This window comes from Hyla sarda, chromosome 1 (assembly GCF_029499605.1).
Source record: "Hyla sarda isolate aHylSar1 chromosome 1, aHylSar1.hap1, whole genome shotgun sequence".
Taxonomy (NCBI): Eukaryota; Metazoa; Chordata; class Amphibia; order Anura; family Hylidae; genus Hyla; species Hyla sarda.
The window spans coordinates 25,655,616-25,678,554 of NC_079189.1; the positions used below are offsets into that span (position 1 = coordinate 25,655,616).

At 41.8% G+C, this 22,939-nt stretch overlaps 1 protein-coding gene across 1 annotated transcript in view; it reads left to right on the plus strand.

Annotated features, from left to right (window-relative positions):
* Positions 1 to 10,445: 10,445 nt before the first annotated feature.
* Positions 10,446 to 22,939, plus strand: part of ATRN (attractin) — a 236,352-nt gene continuing 223,858 nt past the window's right edge. Inside the window, exon 1 of the mRNA XM_056553301.1 lies at positions 10,446 to 10,728. Coding sequence (XP_056409276.1) covers positions 10,553 to 10,728 — 176 coding nt within the window. The 5' untranslated portion in view covers positions 10,446 to 10,552. The remainder of the gene's footprint in view (positions 10,729 to 22,939) is intronic.

The window sequence follows — 22,939 nt, forward strand, 5'->3', positions numbered from 1 at the left end:
CCAATGGTGCTCCCTCTCTTCTGAGCATTGTAGATCGCCCGCCGAACACTTTACATCCACATATGGGGTATGTTCTTACTTAGAAGAAATGGGGTTACAAATTTTGGGGGCTTTTTTCCTATTTTCCCTTGCGAAAAATTTAGGGTAACACCAGCATTTTAGTGAATTTTTTTTTTTTTTCATTTTCCCATCCAAATTTACCGTAAATTCGTCAAACACCTGTGGGGTGTTAAGGTTCACTATACCCCTTGTTACGTTCTGTTAGGGGTGTAGTTTCCAAAATGGGGTCACATGTGGGTATTTACTTTTTGCGTTGTCAGAACCGCTGTAAAATCAGCCACCCCTGTGCAAATCACCAATTTAGGCCTCAAATGTACATAGTGCGCTCTCCCTCCTGAGTCTTGTTGTGCGGCTACAGAGCATTTTACGCCCACATATGAGGTATTTCTGGCAGGTACGTGACCATAACACCCACTGTAATGTTCTGCCATTCATTTAAAGGTGTTGCATTAAACTAAAGCTGAATCATTGTACACTGCTCAAAAAATAAAGGTAACACTAAGATAACACATCCTAGATCTGAGTGAATGAACTAATCGTATGAAATACTTTCGTCTTTACATAGTTGAATGTGCTGACAACAAAATCACACAAAAATTATCAATGGAAATCAAATTTTTCAACCCATGGAGGTCTGGATATGGAGTCACACTCAAAATCAAAGTGGAAAACCACACTACAGGCTGATCCAACTTTATGTAATGTCCTTAAAACAAGTCACAATGAGGCTCAGTAGTGTGTGTGGCCTCCACGTGCCCGTATGGCCTCCCTACAATGCCTGGGCATGGTCCTGATGAGGTGTAGGATGGTCTCCTGAGGGATGTCCTCCCAGACCTGGACTAAAGCATCCGCCAACTCCTGGACAGTCTGTTGGTGGATGGAGCAAGACATGATGGCCCAGATGTGCTCTAACTGATTGAGGTTTGGGGAACAGGCGGACAGTCCATAGCATCAATGCCTTCCTCTTGCAGGAACTGCTGACACACTCCAGCCACATGATGTCTAGCATTGTCTTGCATTAGGAGGAATCCAGTGTTACGCCGAGCGCTCCGGGTCCCTGCTCCTCCCCGGAGCGCTCGCGGCATTCACTTTCATGCAGCGCCCCAGTCAGACCCACTGACCGGGAGCGCTGCATCAGTGTTACCAGCGGAGATGCGACCCGCGTAGCGGGACACGCCTGCCCGCGGCTCGCATCCCAATCCCCTCAAGTGTCCTGTCCTCCGTCGGCTCAGTCCGGCGCGCGCGCCGGCTCTCTGCGATTTAAAGGGCCAACGCACCACTGATTGGCGCCTGGCCCAATCAGTACTCACACCTGTGCCCTCATCATAAAAACCCACTTCCCCTTCCTTGCATTGCTGGATCTTGTTGCCATCGTGCCAGTGAAAGCGTTTCCTGTGTATGTTCCAAGCCAGTGTTCCAGACCCTCTGCCGTTGCCCCTGACTACGATCCTTGCTGCCTGCCCTGACCTTCTGCTATGTCCGACCTTGCTCTTGCCTAATCCCTTGTACCGCGCCTGTTTCAGCCATCAGTTGGGGTTGAGTCGCTATTGGGTGGAACGACCTGGGGGTTACCTGCCGCTGCAAGTCCATCCCGCTTTGCGGCGGGCTCTGGTGAAAACTAGTAACCCCTTAGACTCCGTTCCCCTGGTATGGCCCACGTCATCACCCCACTGACACAGAGGATCCACCACCAGTATCCTCACAGTATACCCATCTGGATTCTGACACCCAGGGCCAACCACACAAGCATATGGTCTCACAAGGGGTCTGAGGATCTCATCTTGGTACCTAATGGCAGTCAGGCTAACTCTGTCAAGCACATGGAGGGCTGTGCGGTCCCCCAAAGAAATGCCACCCCACACCATTACTGACCCACCGCCAAATCGGTCATGCTGGAGGATGTTGCAGGCGGCAGAACGTTCCCCACGGCATCTCCAGACTCTGTCACGTCTGTCACATGTGTTCAGTGTGAACCTGCTTTCATCTGTGAGGAGCACAGGGCGTCAGTGGGGAATTTGGCAATCTTGGTGTTCTCTGGCAAATGCCAAATGTCCTGCACAGTGTTGGGCTGTAAGCACAACCCCCACCTGTGGATGTCGGGCCCTCATACCACCCTCATGGAGTCTGTTTCTGACCGTTTCATTGGACACATGCACATTTGTGGCCTGCTGGAGGTCATTTTGCAGGGCTCTGGCAGTGCTCCTCCTGCTCCTCCTTGCACAAAGGTGGAGGTAGCGGTCCTCCTACTGGGTTGTTGCCCTCCTACAGCCTCCTCCACGTCTCCTGATGTAGTGGCCTGTCTCCTGGTAGCGTCTCCATGCTCTGGACACTACGCTGACAGACACAGCACACCTTCTTGCCACAGCCCGCATTGATGTGCCATCCTGGATGAGCTGCACTGCCTGAGCCACTTGTGTGGGTTGTAGACTCCGTCTCATGCTACCACTAGAATTAAAGCACCGCCAGCATTCAAAAGTGACCAAAACATCAGCCAGGAAGCAAAGGAACTGAGAACTGAGAAGTGGTCACCACCTCCAGAACCACTGCTTTATTGGGGGTGTCTTGCTAATTGCCTATGATTTCCACCTGTTGTCTGTTCCATTTGCACAACAGCATGTGAAATTGATTGTCAATCAGTGTTGCTTCCTGAGTGGACAGTTACATTGCGTTGTTTAATTGTTCCCTTTATTTTTTTGAGCAGTGTATCATCCAAATATCAAATATTTATTTTTATGATCCATATAAATGTAATACCGTCAGTGATATAAGACAATAGTCAGCCGAATAAGGCAATAGAGAATATTATGTTATCAAATTCAGGCCGATTTATAGATTAACTGTGTTTGCAGGGAGCTGGAACGCTGCCCGTTCCGATGTAGAAATGAGTCATTAGATTTTCTCAGCATTACACTGTCTATTGTTTCAGCTCTGAAGAGAAGGCAACTGAGAGATAAGACTCAACCCGCCAAGAGACAGAGGGTGGACGTCTCTGGAAATCAGAAATAAAAGTCATGTGATCGACCGTCATGTAGGGAAATTTGTTTAATCTGGTACCTGACGTAGGAACCCGCAATAATTGAAGACAGACTCCTGGAGCAAAAAAAAAATGTATTAGGTCCTCCTCCTCCCACTTGGTGGGACGGCCAGCCCACCAACCATTAATCTGGTTATTCCTACATGGCGAGCGAAGAGCCAAGCTTGTCAGCCACAATTTAAAAAGAAGAGAGTTATCCTCTCTCACGACTTCTCAAATAAAATGTATTCTTCTTTATTGAATTTCGGATTATCAAAGCATCATCATTACATCAGAGCCGACGCGTTTTGATCCATCACTCTGCCTTAGTGATGGATATGGTTTACGGTGAAAAAATCCAGACATTTATCCAGGAAAAAAAACTTTTTTTATATATATATATCAACTGGCTCCAGATAGTTAAACAGATTTGTAAATTACTTCTATTAAAAAAAATTTGAATCCTTTCAGATCTTATGAGCTGCTGAAGTTGAGTTGTTCTTTTCTGTCTTAGTGCTCTCTGATGACACGTGTCTTGGGAACTGCCCATTTTAGAAGCAAACCCCCATAGTAAACCTCTTCTACTCTGTACAGTTCCCGAGACAAGCAGAGATGTCAGCAGAGAGCACTGTTGTCAGACAGAAAAGAACAACTCAACTTCAGCAGCTGATAATTATTGAAAGGATTAAGATTTTTTAATAGAAGTAATTTACAAATCTGTTTAACTTTCTGGAGCCAGTTGATATAAAAATATTCCTGGAATACCCCTTTAATATAATGATACTGAGCATGTGACCTGTGACACACTACGTGCCAATACTAAACACATCACACCTGATGTCTACTTTATTAACCCTTAAAGGGGTACTCCGCCCCTAGACATCTTATCCCCTATCCAACGGATAGGGGATAAGATGTCGCCAGCGATCTCCCTGCTGCAACCGGCGTTCGTTTGGAGCGTCAGGTGCAGCGCCAGAGGCTTTTGACGTCACGGCCGCGCCCTGCTCGTGATATCACAGCCACACCCCCTCAATGCAAGTCTATGGAAGGTGGAGTGACGGCCGTCACGCCCCCTCCCATAGACTTTCATTGAGGGGGCATGACCGCTACGTCACGAGCCTCCACCATTCATCCAGCATCAGATGTCTGGTGTGCCGCATTCAAGGGGGAATAAGATGTCTAGGGTGGAAATACCCCTTTAAGAGCCTATGTAAGTACAAACAAGCATCAATAATGGGACGCATGTTACACGAATGTTACTATGCCATAGAGGAGAGGTCAAGCCTCTCAACTCTTCTTTTGTTTTTCCCATTAACATTATTGTATTTTACATTAGACTTTTATTCATGTCATTTTTTTTGTTCTATACGGTTAGAATTAAATAAAATGTTATTTATTCTTTGTATTTCTTGCCAGTTATTTATGCTGACATAAACAATGTTGTACATTATAAAACATTATATTATGTAGACAACTGATTTTTGACTCATAAAGCCATCTATACTCACTAACAATGATAGTCGATATTACTAAACTATTTGTTCCCACTATGGAGCATAAACCTATAGAACCGTACATATGTGAACATGAACCTGTATTGCCTTGAATGCATCAATAGTGATGATGTGAAAGAACCTCTGTATGAATGTCTCTGATATGTACGGTATATAGATAATATACTAGAATGCATCAATAGTTATGATGTGAAAGAACCTCTGTATGAATGTCTCTGATATGTACGGTATATAGATGATATACTAGAATGCATCAATAGTTATGATGTGAAAGAACCTCTGTATGAATGTCTCTGATATGTACGGTATATAGATGATATACTAGAATGCATCAATAGTTATGATGTGAAAGAACCCCTGTATGAATGTCTCTGATATGTACGGTATATAGATGATATACTAGAATGCATCAATAGTGATGATGTGAAAGAACCTCTGTATGAATGTCTCTGATATGTACGGTATATAGATGATATACTAGAATGCATCAATAGTGATGATGTGAAAGAACCTCTGTATGAATGTCTCTGATATGTACGGTATATAGATGATATACTAGAATGCATCAATAGTGATGATGTGAAAGAACCTCTGTATTAATGTCTCTGATATGTACGGTATATAGATGATATACTAGAATGCATCAATAGTGATGATGTGAAAGAACCTCTGTATGAATGTCTCTGATATGTACGGTATATAGATGATATACTAGAATGCATCAATAGTGATGATGTGAAAGAACCTCTGTATGAATGTCTCTGATATGTACGGTATATAGATGATATACTAGAATGCATCAATAGTTATGATGTGAAAGAACCTCTGTATGAATGTCTCTGATATGTACGGTATATAGATGATATACTAGAATGCATCAATAGTGATGATGTGAAAGAACCTCTGTATGAATGTCTCTGATATGTACGGTATATAGATGATATACTAGAATGCATCAATAGTGATGATGTGAAAGAACCTCTGTATGAATGTCTCTGATATGTACGGTATATAGATGATATACTTGCAATTCCTCTTCACATCAATATGTAGGATTAGAACACTATTCCAGATTGTCATAACTACTCATACTTGTATTTATTTATGTAAGAACATAAGTATCTCTATCTATTTGTATGTCAATAATAAGTCCTGTCTTAAAGGGGTTATCCACCATAAGGTGATTTTAGGACTTACCTGCCAGACAGTAATGGACATGCTTAGGAAGGATCAGGGCTTGTCTTGGGGCTTATTGGCTGTGTTGTGAGTCCACCATAACGCTGCTGCCTTCTTTTTGTGAAATTTCTATTTTGTGTTGGAGTCCCCTCCCTCCAACTACAAGTCCCAGGATCCCTTGTTTGTAAGTGTGAGTTCACTTTTCTTCCTCCAACACATCAGAAACCCCACCGGCTGCAGCACAGCTGAGCTCCCTTCCATGTTGTTCTGTTCATGAATCTACAATTCCCTACAGCCCTGTGGAGAATGATCTCCCTCCCACCTAGCAGTCGCTCCACCAATTGAAGCACAGACAGGCTCCCTTTCAACACCTGATTAGTGATGTAATTTCTCGGGGCAAAGATCACATACAAATTGCAAGACCTCCATCAAACACAAGTACAGACACTATATTAGGAACTACACTAACTTTATAGCCCCTGTAGCATAGTCAAAAAAAATCCTGGAATAACCTTTTAAAGGGGTACTCTGCTGCCCCAACGATTGGAACATTTTGTTTTGAACGCTGGGTGTGGGTGGCGGGGGGTCCCATAGACTTGCATTGAGGGTGTGTGGCCGTGACGTCACCACCCCCTGCAGCCCGCACCCAGCGTTGTAAACGAACGCCGGGTGCTGCACATAGATCGTGGGGGTCCCATCTGCGGGACCCATGCGATCAGACATCTTAGCTCCTTTCCTTTGGATAGGGGGTAAGAAGTCTAGGGGCGGAGTACCCCTTTAAATCCTTTTTTAGCTCCAATCCTGCTGGTTGCCGAGTACCAAGTGAAAATTCCCAAAAATTTTCTTGCTAACAGTTTGTTCCTCGAATTCTCTCCCCGTGAAGGAATTTGCCCGACATAGTCGGATCTGAGATGTTGCCCATGTGGGCATCTCCGAAGCGACGTGTCAGGGCACAGACATTTACATTGATGTTTTCTGACACAAACTTTTACAGGGTTCGATGTTCATTCCACACAATGGCCCTGATTTACTAAGAGTGTTGTGTAGGTTTCTTTGTGGGTTTTAATTCCCTACAATTTATTTTCCACAGTATTTACTAAGGTTTCCCTACATTTTCCACTTTCCCTACATTTTGCTTTTTTTTTTTTTTTACACCTTCTCTGATCTGTCTGGTTTTCCTCAGCTCAAATCCACCACATTTTCTGTGGAAACCTTAGTAAATATGTTGTTTTTTTGTGAAAATGTCGGAAACACACCCCTTTTCAGTGACCACGCCCCTTTTCCAGATGAACATGCCCCTTTTCGGGTTTTCTATCCTCCCCATAGCTAATTATTATACAGTCTATCCTCCCCATAGCTGATCATAATACAGTCTATCCTCCTCATAGCTGATCATTATACAGTCTATCCTCCCCAAAGCTAATCATTATACAGTCTATCCTCCCCATAGCTGATCATTATACAGTCTATCCTCCCCATAGCTAATCATTATACAGTCTATCCTCCCCATAGCTGATCATTATACAGTCTATCCTCCTCATAGCTGATCATTATACAGTCTATCCTCCCCATAGCTGATCATTATACAGTCTATCCTCCTCATAGCTGATCATTATACAGTCTATCCTCCCCATAGCTGATCATTATACAGTCTATCCTCCTCATAGCTGATCATTATACAGTCTATCCTCTTCATAGCTGATCATTATACAGTCTATCCTCCTCATAGCTGATCATTATACAGTCTATCCTCCCCATAGCTGATCATTATACAATCTATCCTCCTCATAGCTGATCATTATACAGTCTATCCCCCTCATAGCTGATCATTATACAGTCTATCCTCCTCATAGCTGATCATTATACAGTCTATCCTCCCCATAGCTGATCATTATACAGTCTATCCTCCTCATAGCTGATCATTATACAGTCTATCCTCCTCATAGCTGATCATTATACAGTCTATCCTCCTCATAGCTGATTATTATACAGTCTATCCTCCCCGTAGCTGATCATTATACAGTCTATCCTCCTCATAGCTGATCATTATACAGTCTATCCTCCTCATAGCTGATCATTATACAGTCTATCCTTTTCATAACTGATCATTATACAGTCTATCCTCCTCATAGATGATCATTATACAGTCTATCCTTTTCATAGCTGATCATTATACAGTCTATCCTCCTCATAGCTGATCATTATACAGTCTATCCTTTTCATAGCTGATCATTATACAGTCTATCCTCCACGTAGCTGATCATTATACAGTCTATCCTCCTCATAGGTGATCATTATACAGTCTATCCTTTTCATAGCTGATCATTATACAGTCTATCCTCCTCATAGATGATCATTAAACAGTCTATCCTCCCCATAGCTGATCATTATACAGTCTATCCTCCCCATAGCTGATCATTATACAGTCTATACTCCCCATAGCTGATCATTATACAGTCTATCCTCCTCATAGCTGATCATTATACGTCTATTCTCCCCATAGCTGATCATTATACAGTCTATCCTCCTGATAGCTGATCATTATACAGTCTATCCTCCCCGTAGCTGATCATTATACAGTCTATCCTCCCCGTAGCTGATCATTATACAGTCTATCCTCCTGATAGCTGATCCTTCTCCAGTCTATCCTCCCCATAGCTGATCATTATACAGTCTATCCTCCTCGTAGCTGATCATTATATAGTCTATCCTCCTCATAGCTGATCATTATACAGTTTATCCTCCTCAGAGCTGATCATTATACAATCTATCCTCCCCATAGCTGATCATTATACAGTCCATCCTCCTCAGAGCTGATCATTATACAGTCTATCCTCCTCAGAGCTGATCAATATACAATCTATCCTCATTACAGCTGATCATTATACAGTTTATCCTCCCCATAGCTGATCATTATACAGTCTATCCTCCTCAGAGCTGATCATTATACAGTATATCCTCCTCATAGCTGATTATACAGTCTATTCTCCTCATAGCTGATCATTATACAGTTTATCCTCCTGATAGCTGATCCTATACAGTCTATCCTCCTCATAGCTGATCATTATACCGTCTATCCTCCTCATAGCTGATCATTATACAGTCTATCCTCCTCATAGCTGAACATTATACATTCTATCCTCCTCATAGCTGATCATTATACAGTCTATCCTCCTCATAGCTGATCATTATACAGTCTATCCTCCTCATAGCTGATCATTATACAGTCTATCCTCCTCAGAGCTGATCATTATACAATCTATCCTCCCCATAGCTGATCATTATCCAGTCTATCCTCCTCAGAGCTGATCATTATACAGTCTATCCTCCTCAGAGCTGATCATTATACAGTCTATCCTCATCACAGCTGATCATTATACAGTTTATCCTCCCCATAGCTGATCATTATCCAGTCTATCCTCCTCAGAGCTGATCATTATACAGTCTATCCTCCTCAGAGCTGATCAATTACAATCTATCCTCATCACAGCTGATCATTATACAGTTTATCCTCCCCATAGCTGATCATTATACAGTCTATCCTCCTCAGAGCTGATCATTATACAGTCTATCCTCCTCAGAGCTGATCAATATACAATCTATCCTCATCACAGCTGATCATTATACAGTTTATCCTCCCCATAGCTGATCATTATACAGTCTATCCTCTTCATAGCTGATCATTATACAGTCTATCCTCCTCATAGCTGATCATTATACAGTCTATCCTCCTCATAGCTGATCATTATACAGTCTATCCTCCTCATAGCTGATCATAATACCGTCTATCCTCCTCAGAGCTGATCATTATACAGTTTATCCTCATAGCTGATCATTATACCAGTCTATCCTCCTCATAGCTGATCCTTTACAGTCTGTCCTACTCATAGCTGATCCTATACAGTCTGTCCTCCCCATAGCTGATCATTATACCATCTATCCTCATCATAGATGATCCTATACAGTCTATCCTCCCCATAGCCGATCCTATACAGTCTATCATCCCCATAGCTGATCATTATACTGTCTATCCTCCTCAGAGCTGATCATTATACAGTCTATCCTCCTCATAGCTGATTATACAGTCTATCCTCCCCATAGCTGATCATTATATAGTCTATCCTCCTCATAGCTGATTATTATACAGTCTATCCTCCTCATAGCTGATCATTATACAGTCTATCCTCCTCATAGCTGATTATACAGTCTATCCTCATAGCTGATCATTATACAGTCTATCCTCCTCATAGCTGATCCTATACAGTCTATCCTCCCCATAGCTGATCATTATACAGTCTATCCTCCTCATAGCTGATCATTATACAGTCTATCCTCCTCATAGCTGATCCTTTACAGTTTGTCCTCCTCATAGCTGATCCCATACAGTCTATCCTCCCCATAGCTGATCATTATACCGTCTATCCTCCCCATAGATGATCCTATACAGTCTATCCTCCCCATAGATGATCCTATACAGTATATCCGTCTATGAGGAGCAGCAGTAGTTGTAATACATATATCAGCCATACTGATGAGGTTGTATAGGAGCAGGGGAAGCTGCATATGGTCTCCATGGAGACGCCCCGGCTCAAACCACTTAGGCTCGACGAGGTGACATTTTGCTCATCCCCCGTACTCCCTGCACAGTGGTTGCTTCTAGTATGGAGCGCAGCGCCCACGTGACCGCGGTTAGCCCCGCCCCCGGGTCTGGCCTGGCAGCCCGGTGACGACATCCGAGTGAGTGGAGTAGAGAGTCCCCGGACTGGAGAGCGCCGGCCCCGGGAGAGACATGCGGACTGTGGGGCTGCTGCTCGTCCTGCTCCAGCTGTCCGTGCCGCCGCCACTGCACGCCAAGGAGTGTGAGAAGCCGTGTGTGAACGGAGTCTGCCAGAGCAGCAGCGGACAGTGCCTGTGTGATCCCGGCTGGACCGGAGAACAGTGCCAGCACTGCGGGGGCCGCTTCATGTGAGTCCTCCCTATATAGAGCTGTGTATTGTGTATGGGGGCCGCTTCATGTGAGTCCTCCCTATATAGAGCTGTGTATGGGGGCCGCTTCATGTGAGTCCTCCCTATATAGAGCTGTGTATTGTGTATAATATATACTATATACATGTGAGTCCTCCCTATATAGAGCTGTGTATTGTGTATAATATATACTATATACATGTGAGTCCTCCCTATATAGAGCTGTGTATTGTGTATAATATATATACTATATATACATGTGAGTCCTCCCTATATAGAGCTGTGTATCATATATACTATATATACATGTGAGTCCTCCCTATATAGAGCTGTGTATTGTGTATCATATATACTATATATACATGTGAGTCCTCCCTATATAGAGCTGTGTATTGTGTATGGGGGCCGCTTCATGTGAGTCCTCCCTATATAGAGCTGTGTATTATATATACTATATATACATGTGAGTCCTCCCTATATAGAGCTGTGTATTGTGTATGGGGGCCGCTTCATGTGAGTCCTCCCTATATAGAGCTGTGTATCATATATACTATATATACATGTGAGTCCTCCCTATATAGAGCTGTGTATTGTGTATGGGGGCCGCTTCATGTGAGTCCTCCCTATATAGAGCTGTGTATCATATATACTATATATATACATGTGAGTCCTCCCTATATAGAGCTGTGTATTGTGTATAATATATATATATATATATATACATGTGAGTCCTCCCTATATAGAGCTGTGTATTGTGTATAATATATATATATATATATGCATGTGAGTCCTCCCTATATAGAGCTGTATATAATGTAATATATATACATGTGAGTCCTCCCTATATAGAGCTGTATATAATGTAATATATATACATGTGAGTCCTCCCTATATAGAGCTGTGTATTGTGTATAATGTAATATATATACATGTGAGTCCTCCCTATATAGAGCTGTGTATTGTGTATAATATATATATATATATATGCATGTGAGTCCTCCCTATATAGAGCTGTATATAATGTAATATATATACATGTGAGTCCTCCCTATATAGAGCTGTATATAATGTAATATATATGCATGTGAGTCCTCCCTATATAGAGCTGTGTATTGTGTATAATATATACTATATATACATGTGAGTCCTCCCTATATAGAGCTGTGTATAATATATACTATATATACATGTGAGTCCTCCCTATATAGAGCTGTGTATAATATATACTATATATACATGTGAGTCCTCCCTATATAGAGCTGTATATAATATATACTATATATACATGTGAGTCCTCCCTATATAGAGCTGTGTATAATATATACTATATATACATGTGAGTCCTCCCTATATAGAGCTGTGTATTGTGTATAATATATATACTATATATACATGTGAGTCCTCCCTATATAGAGCTGTGTATTGTGTATAATATATACTATATACATGTGAGTCCTCCCTATATAGAGCTGTGTATTGTGTATAATATATATATACTATATATACATGTGAGTCCTCCCTATATAGAGCTGTGTATTGTGTATAATATATATATACTATATATACATGTGAGTCCTCCCTATATAGAGCTGTGTATTGTGTATAATATATACTATATATACATGTGAGTCCTCCCTATATAGAGCTGTGTATTGTGTATAATATATACTATATATACATGTGAGTCCTCCCTATATAGAGCTGTGTATTGTGTATAATATATATACTATATATACATGTGAATCCTCCCTATATAGAGCTGTGTATTGTGTATAATATATATACTATATACATGTGAGTCCTCCCTATATAGAGCTGTGTATTGTGTATAATATATATACTATATACATGTGAGTCCTCCCTATATAGAGCTGTGTATAATATAATATATACATGTGAGTCCTCCCTATATAGAGCTGTATATTGTGTATAATATATACTATATATACATGAGTCCTCCCTATATAGAGCTGTGTATAATATATACTATATATACATGTGAGTCCTCCCTATATAGAGCTGTGTATTGTGTATGGGGGCCGCTTCATGTGAGTCCTCCCTATATAGAGCTGTGTATCATATATACTATATATACATGTGAGTCCTCCCTATATAGAGCTGTGTATTGTGTATAATATATACTATATATACATGTGAGTCCTCCCTATATAGAGCTGTGTATTGTGTATGGGGGCCGCGTCATGTGAGTCCTCCCTATATAGAGCTGTGTATCATATATACTATATATACATGTGAGTCCTCCCTATATAGAGCTGTGTATTGTGTATGGGGGCCGCTTCATGTGAGTCCTCCCTATATAGAGCTGTGTATCATATATACTATATATACATGTGAGTCCTCCCTATATAGAGCTGTGTATTGTGTATGGGGGCCGCTTCATGTGAGTCCTCCCTATATAGAGCTGTGTATAATATATACTATATATACATGTGAGTCCTCTCTATATAGAGCTGTGTATTGTGTATAATATATACTATATACATGTGAGTCCTCCCTATATAGAGCTGTGTATTGTGTATGGGGGCCGCTTCATGTGAGTCGTCCCTATATAGAGCTGTGTATTGTGTATGGGGGCCGCTTCATGTGAGTCCTCCCTATATAGAGCTGTATATAATGTAATATATATACATGTGAGTCCTCCCTATATAGAGCTGTATATAATGTAATATATATACATGTGAGTCCTCCCTATATAGAGCTGTGTATTGTGTATGGGGGCTGCTTCATGTGAGTCGTCCCTATATAGAGCTGTGTATTGTGTATGGGGGCCGCTTCATGTGAGTCGTCCCTATATAGAGCTGTGTATGGGGGCCGCTTCATGTGAGTCCTCCCTATATATAGAGCTGTGTATTGTGTATTATATATACTATATATACATGTGAGTCCTCCCTATATAGAGCTGTGTATTGTGTATAATATATACTATATATACATGTGAGTCCTCCCTATATAGAGCTGTGTATTGTGTATAATATATACTATATATACATGTGAGTCCTCCCTATATAGAGCTGTGTATTGTGTATAATATATACTATATATACATGTGAGTCCTCCCTATATAGAGCTGTGTATAATATATACTATATATACATGAGTCCTCCCTATATAGAGCTGTGTATAATATATACTATATACATGTGAGTCCTCCCTATATAGAGCTGTATATTGTGTATAATATATACTATATATACATGTGAGTCCTCCCTATATAGAGCTGTGTATTGTGTATAATATATACTATATATACATGTGAGTCCTCCCTATATAGAGCTGTATATAATATATACTATATATACATGTGAGTCCTCTCTATATAGAGCTGTATATAATATATACTATATATACATGTGAGTCCTCTCTATATAGAGCTGTGTATTGTGTATAATATATACTATATATACATGTGAGTCCTCCCTATATAGAGCTGTATATAATATATACTATATATACATGTGAGTCCTCTCTATATAGAGCTGTATATAATATATACTATATATACATGTGAGTCCTCTCTATATAGAGCTGTGTATTGTGTATAATATATACTATATATACATGTGAGTCCTCCCTATATAGAGCTGTGTATCATATATACTATATATACATGTGAGTCCTCCCTATATAGAGCTGTATATAATATATACTATATATACATGTGAGTCCTCCCTATATAGAGCTGTGTATAATATATACTATATATACATGTGAGTCCTCCCTATATAGAGCTGTGTATTGTGTATAATATATATACTATATACATGTGAGTCCTCCCTATATAGAGCTGTGTATTGTGTATAATATATACTATATATACATGTGAGTCCTCCCTATATAGAGCTGTGTATTGTGTATAATATATATACTATATACATGTGAGTCCTCCCTATATAGAGCTGTGTATTGTGTATAATATATACTATATATACATGTGAGTCCTCCCTATATAGAGCTGTGTATAATATATACTATATATACATGTGAGTCCTCCCTATATAGAGCTGTGTATAATATAATATATACATGTGAGTCCTCCCTATATATAGAGCTGTGTATTGTGTATAATATATACTATATACATGTGAGTCCTCCCTATATAGAGCTGTGTATTGTGTATAATATATACTATATACATGTGAGTCCTCCCTATATAGAGCTGTATATAATATATACTATATATACATGTGAGTCCTCCCTATATAGAGCTGTGTATTGTGTATAATATATACTATATATACATGTGAGTCCTCCCTTTATAGAGCTGTGTATAATATATACTATATATACATGTGAGTCCTCCCTATATAGAGCTGTGTATAATATATACTATATATACATGTGAGTCCTCCCTATATAGAGCTGTGTATTGTGTATAATATATACTATATATACATGTGAGTCCTCCCTATATAGAGCTGTGTATTGTGTATAATATATACTATATACATGTGAGTCCTCCCTATATAGAGCTGTATATAATATATACTATATATACATGTGAGTCCTCCCTATATAGAGCTGTGTATTGTGTATAATATATACTATATATACATGTGAGTCCTCCCTATATAGAGCTGTGTATAATATATACTATATATACATGTGAGTCCTCCCTATATAGAGCTGTGTATTGTGTATAATATATACTATATATACATGTGAGTCCTCCCTATATAGAGCTGTGTATAATATATACTATATATACATGTGAGTCCTCCCTATATAGAGCTGTGTATAATATATACTATATATACATGAGTCCTCCCTATATAGAGCTGTGTATTGTGTATAATATATACTATATATACATGTGAGTCCTCCCTATATAGAGCTGTGTATAATATATACTATATATACATGTGAGTCCTCCCTATATAGAGCTGTGTATTGTGTATAATATATATTCTATATATACATGTGAGTCCTTCCTATATAGAGCTGTGTATTGTGTATAATATATACTATATACATGTGAGTCCTCCCTATATAGAGCTGTATATAATATATACTATATATACATGTGAGTCCTCCCTATATAGAGCTGTGTATTGTGTATTATATATACTATATATACATGTGAGTCCTCCCTATATAGAGCTGTGTATTGTGTATAATATATATACTATATATACATGTGAGTCCTCCCTATATAGAGCTGTGTATTGTGTATAATATATACTATATATACATGTGAGTCCTCCCTATATAGAGCTGTGTATTGTGTATAATATATATACTATATATACATGTGAGTCCTCCCTATATAGAGCTGTGTATTGTGTATAATATATATACTATATATACATGTGAGTCCTCCCTATATAGAGCTGTGTATTGTGTATTATATATACTATATATACATGTGAGTCCTCCCTATATAGAGCTGTGTATAATATAATATATACATGTGAGTCCTCCCTATATAGAGCTGTGTATTGTGTATAATATATACTATATATACATGTGAGTCCTCCCTATATAGAGCTGTGTATTGTGTATAATATATACTATATATACATGTGAGTCCTCCCTATATAGAGCTGTGTATTGTGTATGGGGGCCGCTTCATGTGAGTCCTCCCTATATAGAGCTGTGTATAATATATACTATATATACATGTGAGTCCTCCCTATATAGAGCTGTGTATAATATAATATATACATGTGAGTCCTCCCTATATAGAGCTGTGTATTGTGTATAATATATACTATATATACATGTGAGTCCTCTCTATATAGAGCTGTATATAATATATACTATATATACATGTGAGTCCTCCCTATATAGAGCTGTGTATTGTGTATCATATATACTATATATACATGTGAGTCCTCCCTATATAGAGCTGTGTATTGTGTATAATATATATACTATATATACATGTGAGTCCTCCCTATATAGAGCTGTGTATTGTGTATAATATATATACTATATATACATGTGAGTCCTCCCTATATAGAGCTGTGTATAATATATACTATATATACATGTGAGTCCTCCCTATATAGAGCTGTGTATTGTGTATTATATATACTATATATACATGTGAGTCCTCCCTATATAGAGCTGTGTATAATATATACTATATATACATGTGAGTCCTCCCTATATAGAGCTGTGTATTGTGTATAATATATACTATATATACATGTGAGTCCTTCCTATATAGAGCTGTGTATTGTGTATAATATATATACTATATACATGTGAGTCCTCCCTATATAGAGCTGTGTATTGTGTATTATATATACTATATATACATGTGAGTCCTCCCTATATAGAGCTGTGTATTGTGTATAATATATACTATATATACATGTGAGTCCTCCCTATATAGAGCTGTGTATTGTGTATAATATATACTATATATACATGAGTCCTCCCTATATAGAGCTGTGTATTGTGTATAATATATACTATATACATGTGAGTCCTCCCTATATAGAGCTGTGTATTGTGTATAATATATATACTATATATATATGTGAGTCCTCCCTATATAGAGCTGTGTATAATATATACTATATATACATGAGTCCTCCCTATATAGAGCTGTGTATTGTGTATAATATATATTCTATATATACATGTGAGTCCTTCCTATATAGAGCTGTGTATTGTGTATAATATATATACTATATACATGTGAGTCCTCCCTATATAGAGCTGTGTATTGTGTATTATATATACTATATATACATGTGAGTCCTCTCTATATAGAGCTGTGTATTGTGTATAATATATACTATATACATGTGAGTCCTCCCTATATAGAGCTGTGTATTGTGTATTATATATACTATATATACATGTGAGTCCTCCCTATATAGAGCTGTGTATTGTGTATTATATATACTATATATACATGTGAGTCCTCCCTATATAGAGCTGTGTATTGTGTATAATATATACTATATACATGTGAGTCCTCCCTATATAGAGCTGTGTATTGTGTATTATATATACTATATATACATGTGAGTCCTCTCTATATAGAGCTGTGTATTGTGTATAATATATATACTATATATACATGTGAGTCCTCCCTATATAGAGCGGTGTATTGTGTATAATATATATACTATATACATGTGAGTCCTCCCTATATAGAGCTGTGCTGTGTGTATATAGATATGTGTATAATATATACTGTATACATGTAAGTCCTTCCTATATATAGATGGGCTGTGTGTGTATATAGAGATGTGCTTTGTATTGTATATATTATATATGTGAGTCCTTCCGATAGAGGTCTGTGGTGTGTGTATATAGATATGTGCTGTGTATTTTGTATGTATGTATATATATATGTCCTTCTTATATAGAGCTGTGTGTACGGTATATGGAGCTGTGCTGTGTGTGTGTACGGTATATGGAGGGCTGTGCTGTGTGTGTGTACGGTATATGGAGGGCTGTGCTGTGCTGTGTGTACGGTATATGGAGGGCTGTGCTGTGTGTACTGTATATGAAGGGCTGTGCTGTGTGTGTGTACATGGAGGGCTGTGCTGTGTGTGTGTGTACGGTATATGGAGGGCTGTGCTGTGTGTGTGTACGGTATATGGAGGGCTGTGCTGTGCTGTGTGTACGGTATATGGAGGGCTGTGCTGTGCTGTGCTGTGTGTACGGTATATGGAGGGCTGTGCTGTGTGTGTGTACTGTATATGGAGGGCTGTGCTGTGTGTGTGTACGGTATATGGAGCTGTGCTGTGTGTGTGTACGGTATATGGAGGGCTGTGCTGTGTGTGTGTACTGTATATGGAGGGCTGTGCTGTGTGTGTGTACGGTATATGGAGGGCTGTGCTGTGCTGTGTGTACGGTATATGGAGGGCTGTGCTGTGTGTGTGTGTGTACTGTATATGAAGGGCTGTGCTGTGTGTGTGTACGGTATATGGAGGGCTGTGCTGTGCTGTGTGTACGGTATATGGAGGGCTGTGCTGTGTGTGTGTACTGTATATGGGGGGCTGTGCTGTGTGTGTGTACTGTATATGGGGGGCTGTGCTGTGTGTGTGTACGGTATATGTAGGGCTGTGCTGTGTGTGTGTACTGTATATGGAGGGCTGTGCTGTGCTGTGTGTACTGTATATGGAGGGCTGTGCTGTGTGTGTGTACTGTATATGGAGGGCTGTGCTGTGTGTGTGTACGGTATATGTAGGGCTGTGCTGTGCTGTGTGTACTGTATATGGAGGGCTGTGCTGTGCTGTGTGTACTGTATATGGAGGGCTGTGCTGTGTGTGTGTACGGTATATGGAGGGCTGTGCTGTGTGTGTGTACTGTATATGGGGGGCTGTGCTGTGTGTGTGTACGGTATATGGAGGGCTGTGCTGTGCTGTGTGTACGGTATATGGAGGGCTGTGCTGTGTGTGTGTACTGTATATGGAGGGCTGTGCTGTGTGTGTGTACGGTATATGGAGGGCTGTGCTGTGTGTGTGTACTGTATATGGAGGGCTGTGCTGTGTGTGTGTACGGTATATGGAGGGCTGTGCTGTGCTGTGTGTACGGTATATGGAGGGCTGTGCTGTGTGTGTACTGTATATGGAGGGCTGTGCTGTGTGTGTGTGTACGGTATATGGAGGGCTGTGCTGTGTGTGTGTACGGTATATGGAGGGCTGTGCTGTGTGTGTGTACGGTATATGGAGGGCTGTGCTGTGCTGTGTGTACGGTATATGGAGGGCTGTGCTGTGTGTGTGTACGGTATATGGAGGGCTGTGCTGTGCTGTGTGTGTGTACGGTATATGGAGGGCTGTGCTGTGTGTACGGTATATGGAGGGCTGTGCTGTGCTGTGCTGTGTGTGTGTACTGTATATGGAGGGCTGTGCTGTGTGTGTGTACGGTATATGGAGGGCTGTGCTGTGTGTGTGTACGGTATATGGAGGGCTGTGCTGTGTGTGTGTACGGTATATGGAGGGCTGTGCTGTGTGTGTGTACGGTATATGGAGCTGGGCTGTGTGTGTGTGTGTGTGTGTGTGTGTGTGTGTGTGTGTACGGTATATGGAGCTGGGCTGTGTGTGTGTGTATACAGTATATGGAGCTGGGCTGTGTTTGTGTGTGTATATGGTATATGGAGCTGGGCTGTGTGTGTGTGTGTGTATACGGTATATGGAGCTGGGCTGTGTGTGTGTGTACGGTATATGGAGCCGGGCTGTGTGTGTGTGTACGGTATATGGAGCTGGGCTGTGTGTGTCTACGGTATATGGAGCTGGGCTGTGTGTGTGTGTGTACGGTATATGGAGCTGGGCTGTGTGTGTGTGTGTACGGTATATGGAGCTGGGCTGTGTGTGTGTGTACGGTATATGGAGCTGGGCTGTGTGTGTGTGTGTACGGTATATGGAGCTGGGCTGTGTGTGTGTGTGTACGGTATATGGAGCTGGGCTGTGTGTGTGTGTGTACGGTATATGGAGCTGGGCTGTGTGTGTGTGTGTGTGTGTGTACGGTATATGGAGCTGGGCTGTGTGTGTGTGTACGGTATATGGAGCTGGGCTGTGTGTGTGTGTGTACGGTATATGGAGCTGGGCTGTGTGTGTGTGTACGGTATATGGAGCTGGGCTGTGTGTGTGTGTGTGTACGGTATATGGAGCTGGGCTGTGTGTGTGTGTACGGTATATGGAGCTGGGCTGTGTGTGTGTGTACGGTATATGGAGCTGGGCTGTGTGTGTGTGTGTGTACGGTATATGGAGCTGGGCTGTGTGTGTGTGTACGGTATATGGAGCTGGGCTGTGTGTGTGTGTACGGTATATGGAGCTGGGCTGTGTGTGTGTGTGTGTACGGTATATGGAGCTGGGCTGTGTGTGTGTGTACGGTATATGGAGGGCTGTGCTGTGTGTGTGTACTGTATATGAAGGGCTGTGCTGTGTGTGTGTACGGTATATGGAGGGCTGTGCTGTGCTGTGTGTACGGTATATGGAGGGCTGTGCTGTGTGTGTGTACTGTATATGGGGGGCTGTGCTGTGTGTGTGTACGGTATATGTAGGGCTGTGCTGTGCTGTGTGTACTGTATATGGAGGGCTGTGCTGTGCTGTGTGTACTGTATATGGAGGGCTGTGCTGTGTGTGTGTACGGTATATGGAGGGCTGTGCTGTGTGTGTGTACTGTATATGGGGGGCTGTGCTGTGTGTGTGTACGGTATATGGAGGGCTGTGCTGTGCTGTGTGTACGGTATATGGAGGGCTGTGCTGTGTGTGTGTACTGTATATGGAGGGCTGTGCTGTGTGTGTGTACGGTATATGGAGGGCTGTGCTGTGTGTGTGTACTGTATATGGAGGGCTGTGCTGTGTGTGTGTACGGTATATGGAGGGCTGTGCTGTGCTGTGTGTACGGTATATGGAGGGCTGTGCTGTGTGTGTGTACATGGAGGGCTGTGCTGTGTGTGTGTGTACGGTATATGGAGGGCTGTGCTGTGTGTGTGTGTACGGTATATGGAGGGCTGTGCTGTGTGTGTGTACGGTATATGAAGGGCTGTGCTGTGTGTACGGTATATGGAGGGCTGTGCTGTGTGTGTGTACGGTATATGGAGGGCTGTGCTGTGCTGTGTGTGTGTACGGTATATGGAGGGCTGTGCTGTGCTGTGTGTACGGTATATGGAGGGCTGTGCTGTGCTGTGTGTGTGTACTGTATATGGAGGGCTGTGCTGTGTGTGTGTGTGTACGGTATATGGAGGGCTGTGCTGTGTGTGTACGGTATATGGAGGGCTGTGCTGTGTGTGTGTACGGTATATGGAGCTGGGCTGTGTGTGTGTGTGTACGGTATATGGAGCTGGGCTGTGTGTGTGTGTGTGTGTGTGTGTGTGTATACAGTATATGGAGCTGGGCTGTGTTTGTGTGTGTATATGGTATATGGAGCTGGGCTGTGTGTGTGTGTGTATACGGTATATGGAGCTGGGCTGTGTGTGTGTGTACGGTATATGGAGCCGGGCTGTGTGTGTGTACGGTATATGGAGCTGGGCTGTGTGTGTCTACGGTATATGGAGCTGGGCTGTGTGTGTGTGTGTACGGTATATGGAGCTGGGCTGTGTGTGTGTGTGTACGGTATATGGAGCTGGGCTGTGTGTGTGTGTGTGTACGGTATATGGAGCTGGGCTGTGTGTGTGTGTACGGTATATGGAGCTGGGCTGTGTGTGTGTGTACGGTATATGGAGCTGGGCTGTGTGTGTGTGTACGGTATATGGAGCTGGGCTGTGTGTGTGTGTACGGTATATGGAGCTGGGCTGTGTGTGTGTGTGTGTACGGTATATGGAGCTGGGCTGTGTGTGTGTGTACGGTATATGGAGCTGGGCTGTGTGTGTGTGTGTGTACGGTATATGGAGCTGGGCTGTGTGTGTGTGTGTGTGTGTACGGTATATGGAGCTGGGCTGTGTGTGTGTGTGTGCGGTATATGGAGCTGGGCTGTGTGTGTGTGTGTACGGTATATGGAGCTGGGCTGTGTGTGTGTGTGTGTGTGTGTGTGTGTGTGTACGGTATATGGAGCTGGGCTGTGTGTGTGTGTGTGTGTGTACGGTATATGGAGCTGGGCTGTGTGTGTGTGTGTACGGTATATGGAGCTGGCCTGTGTGTGTGTGTGTGTGTGTACGGTATATGGAGCTGGGCTGGGCTGTGTGTGTGTACGGTATATGGAGCTGGGCTGTGTGTGGGTACGGTATATGGAGCTGGGCTGTGTGTGGGTACGGTATATGGAGCTGGGCTGTGTGTGGGTACGGTATATGGAGCTGGGCTGTGTGTGGGTACGGTATATGGAGCTGGGCTGTGTGTGGGTACGGTATATGGAGCTGGGCTGTGTGTGGGTACGGTATATGGAGCTGGGCTGTGTGTGGGTACGGTATATGGAGCTGGGCTGTGTGTGGGTACGGTATATGGAGCTGGGCTGTGTGTGGGTACGGTATATGGAGCTGGGCTGTGTGTGGGTACGGTATATGGAGCTGGGCTGTGTGTGGGTACGGTATATGGAGCTGGGCTGTGTGTGGGTACGGTATATGGAGCTGGGCTGTGTGTGGGTACGGTATATGGAGCTGGGCTGTGTATTGTGGGGGAAATTTATCAATGTTGTTGTAGGTAGAAGTTTTTTGTAGATTGTTCTGGTTGGTCTAAATTTGGGGCAAAGTTCTAAATCTCCACACAGTTTGTACCCCTGGTCTCAACCTCATAGGAAAAGTGGACCCAGGGATTTTGTTCTATTACTTTGTGGCTCGGATTCCGATGAG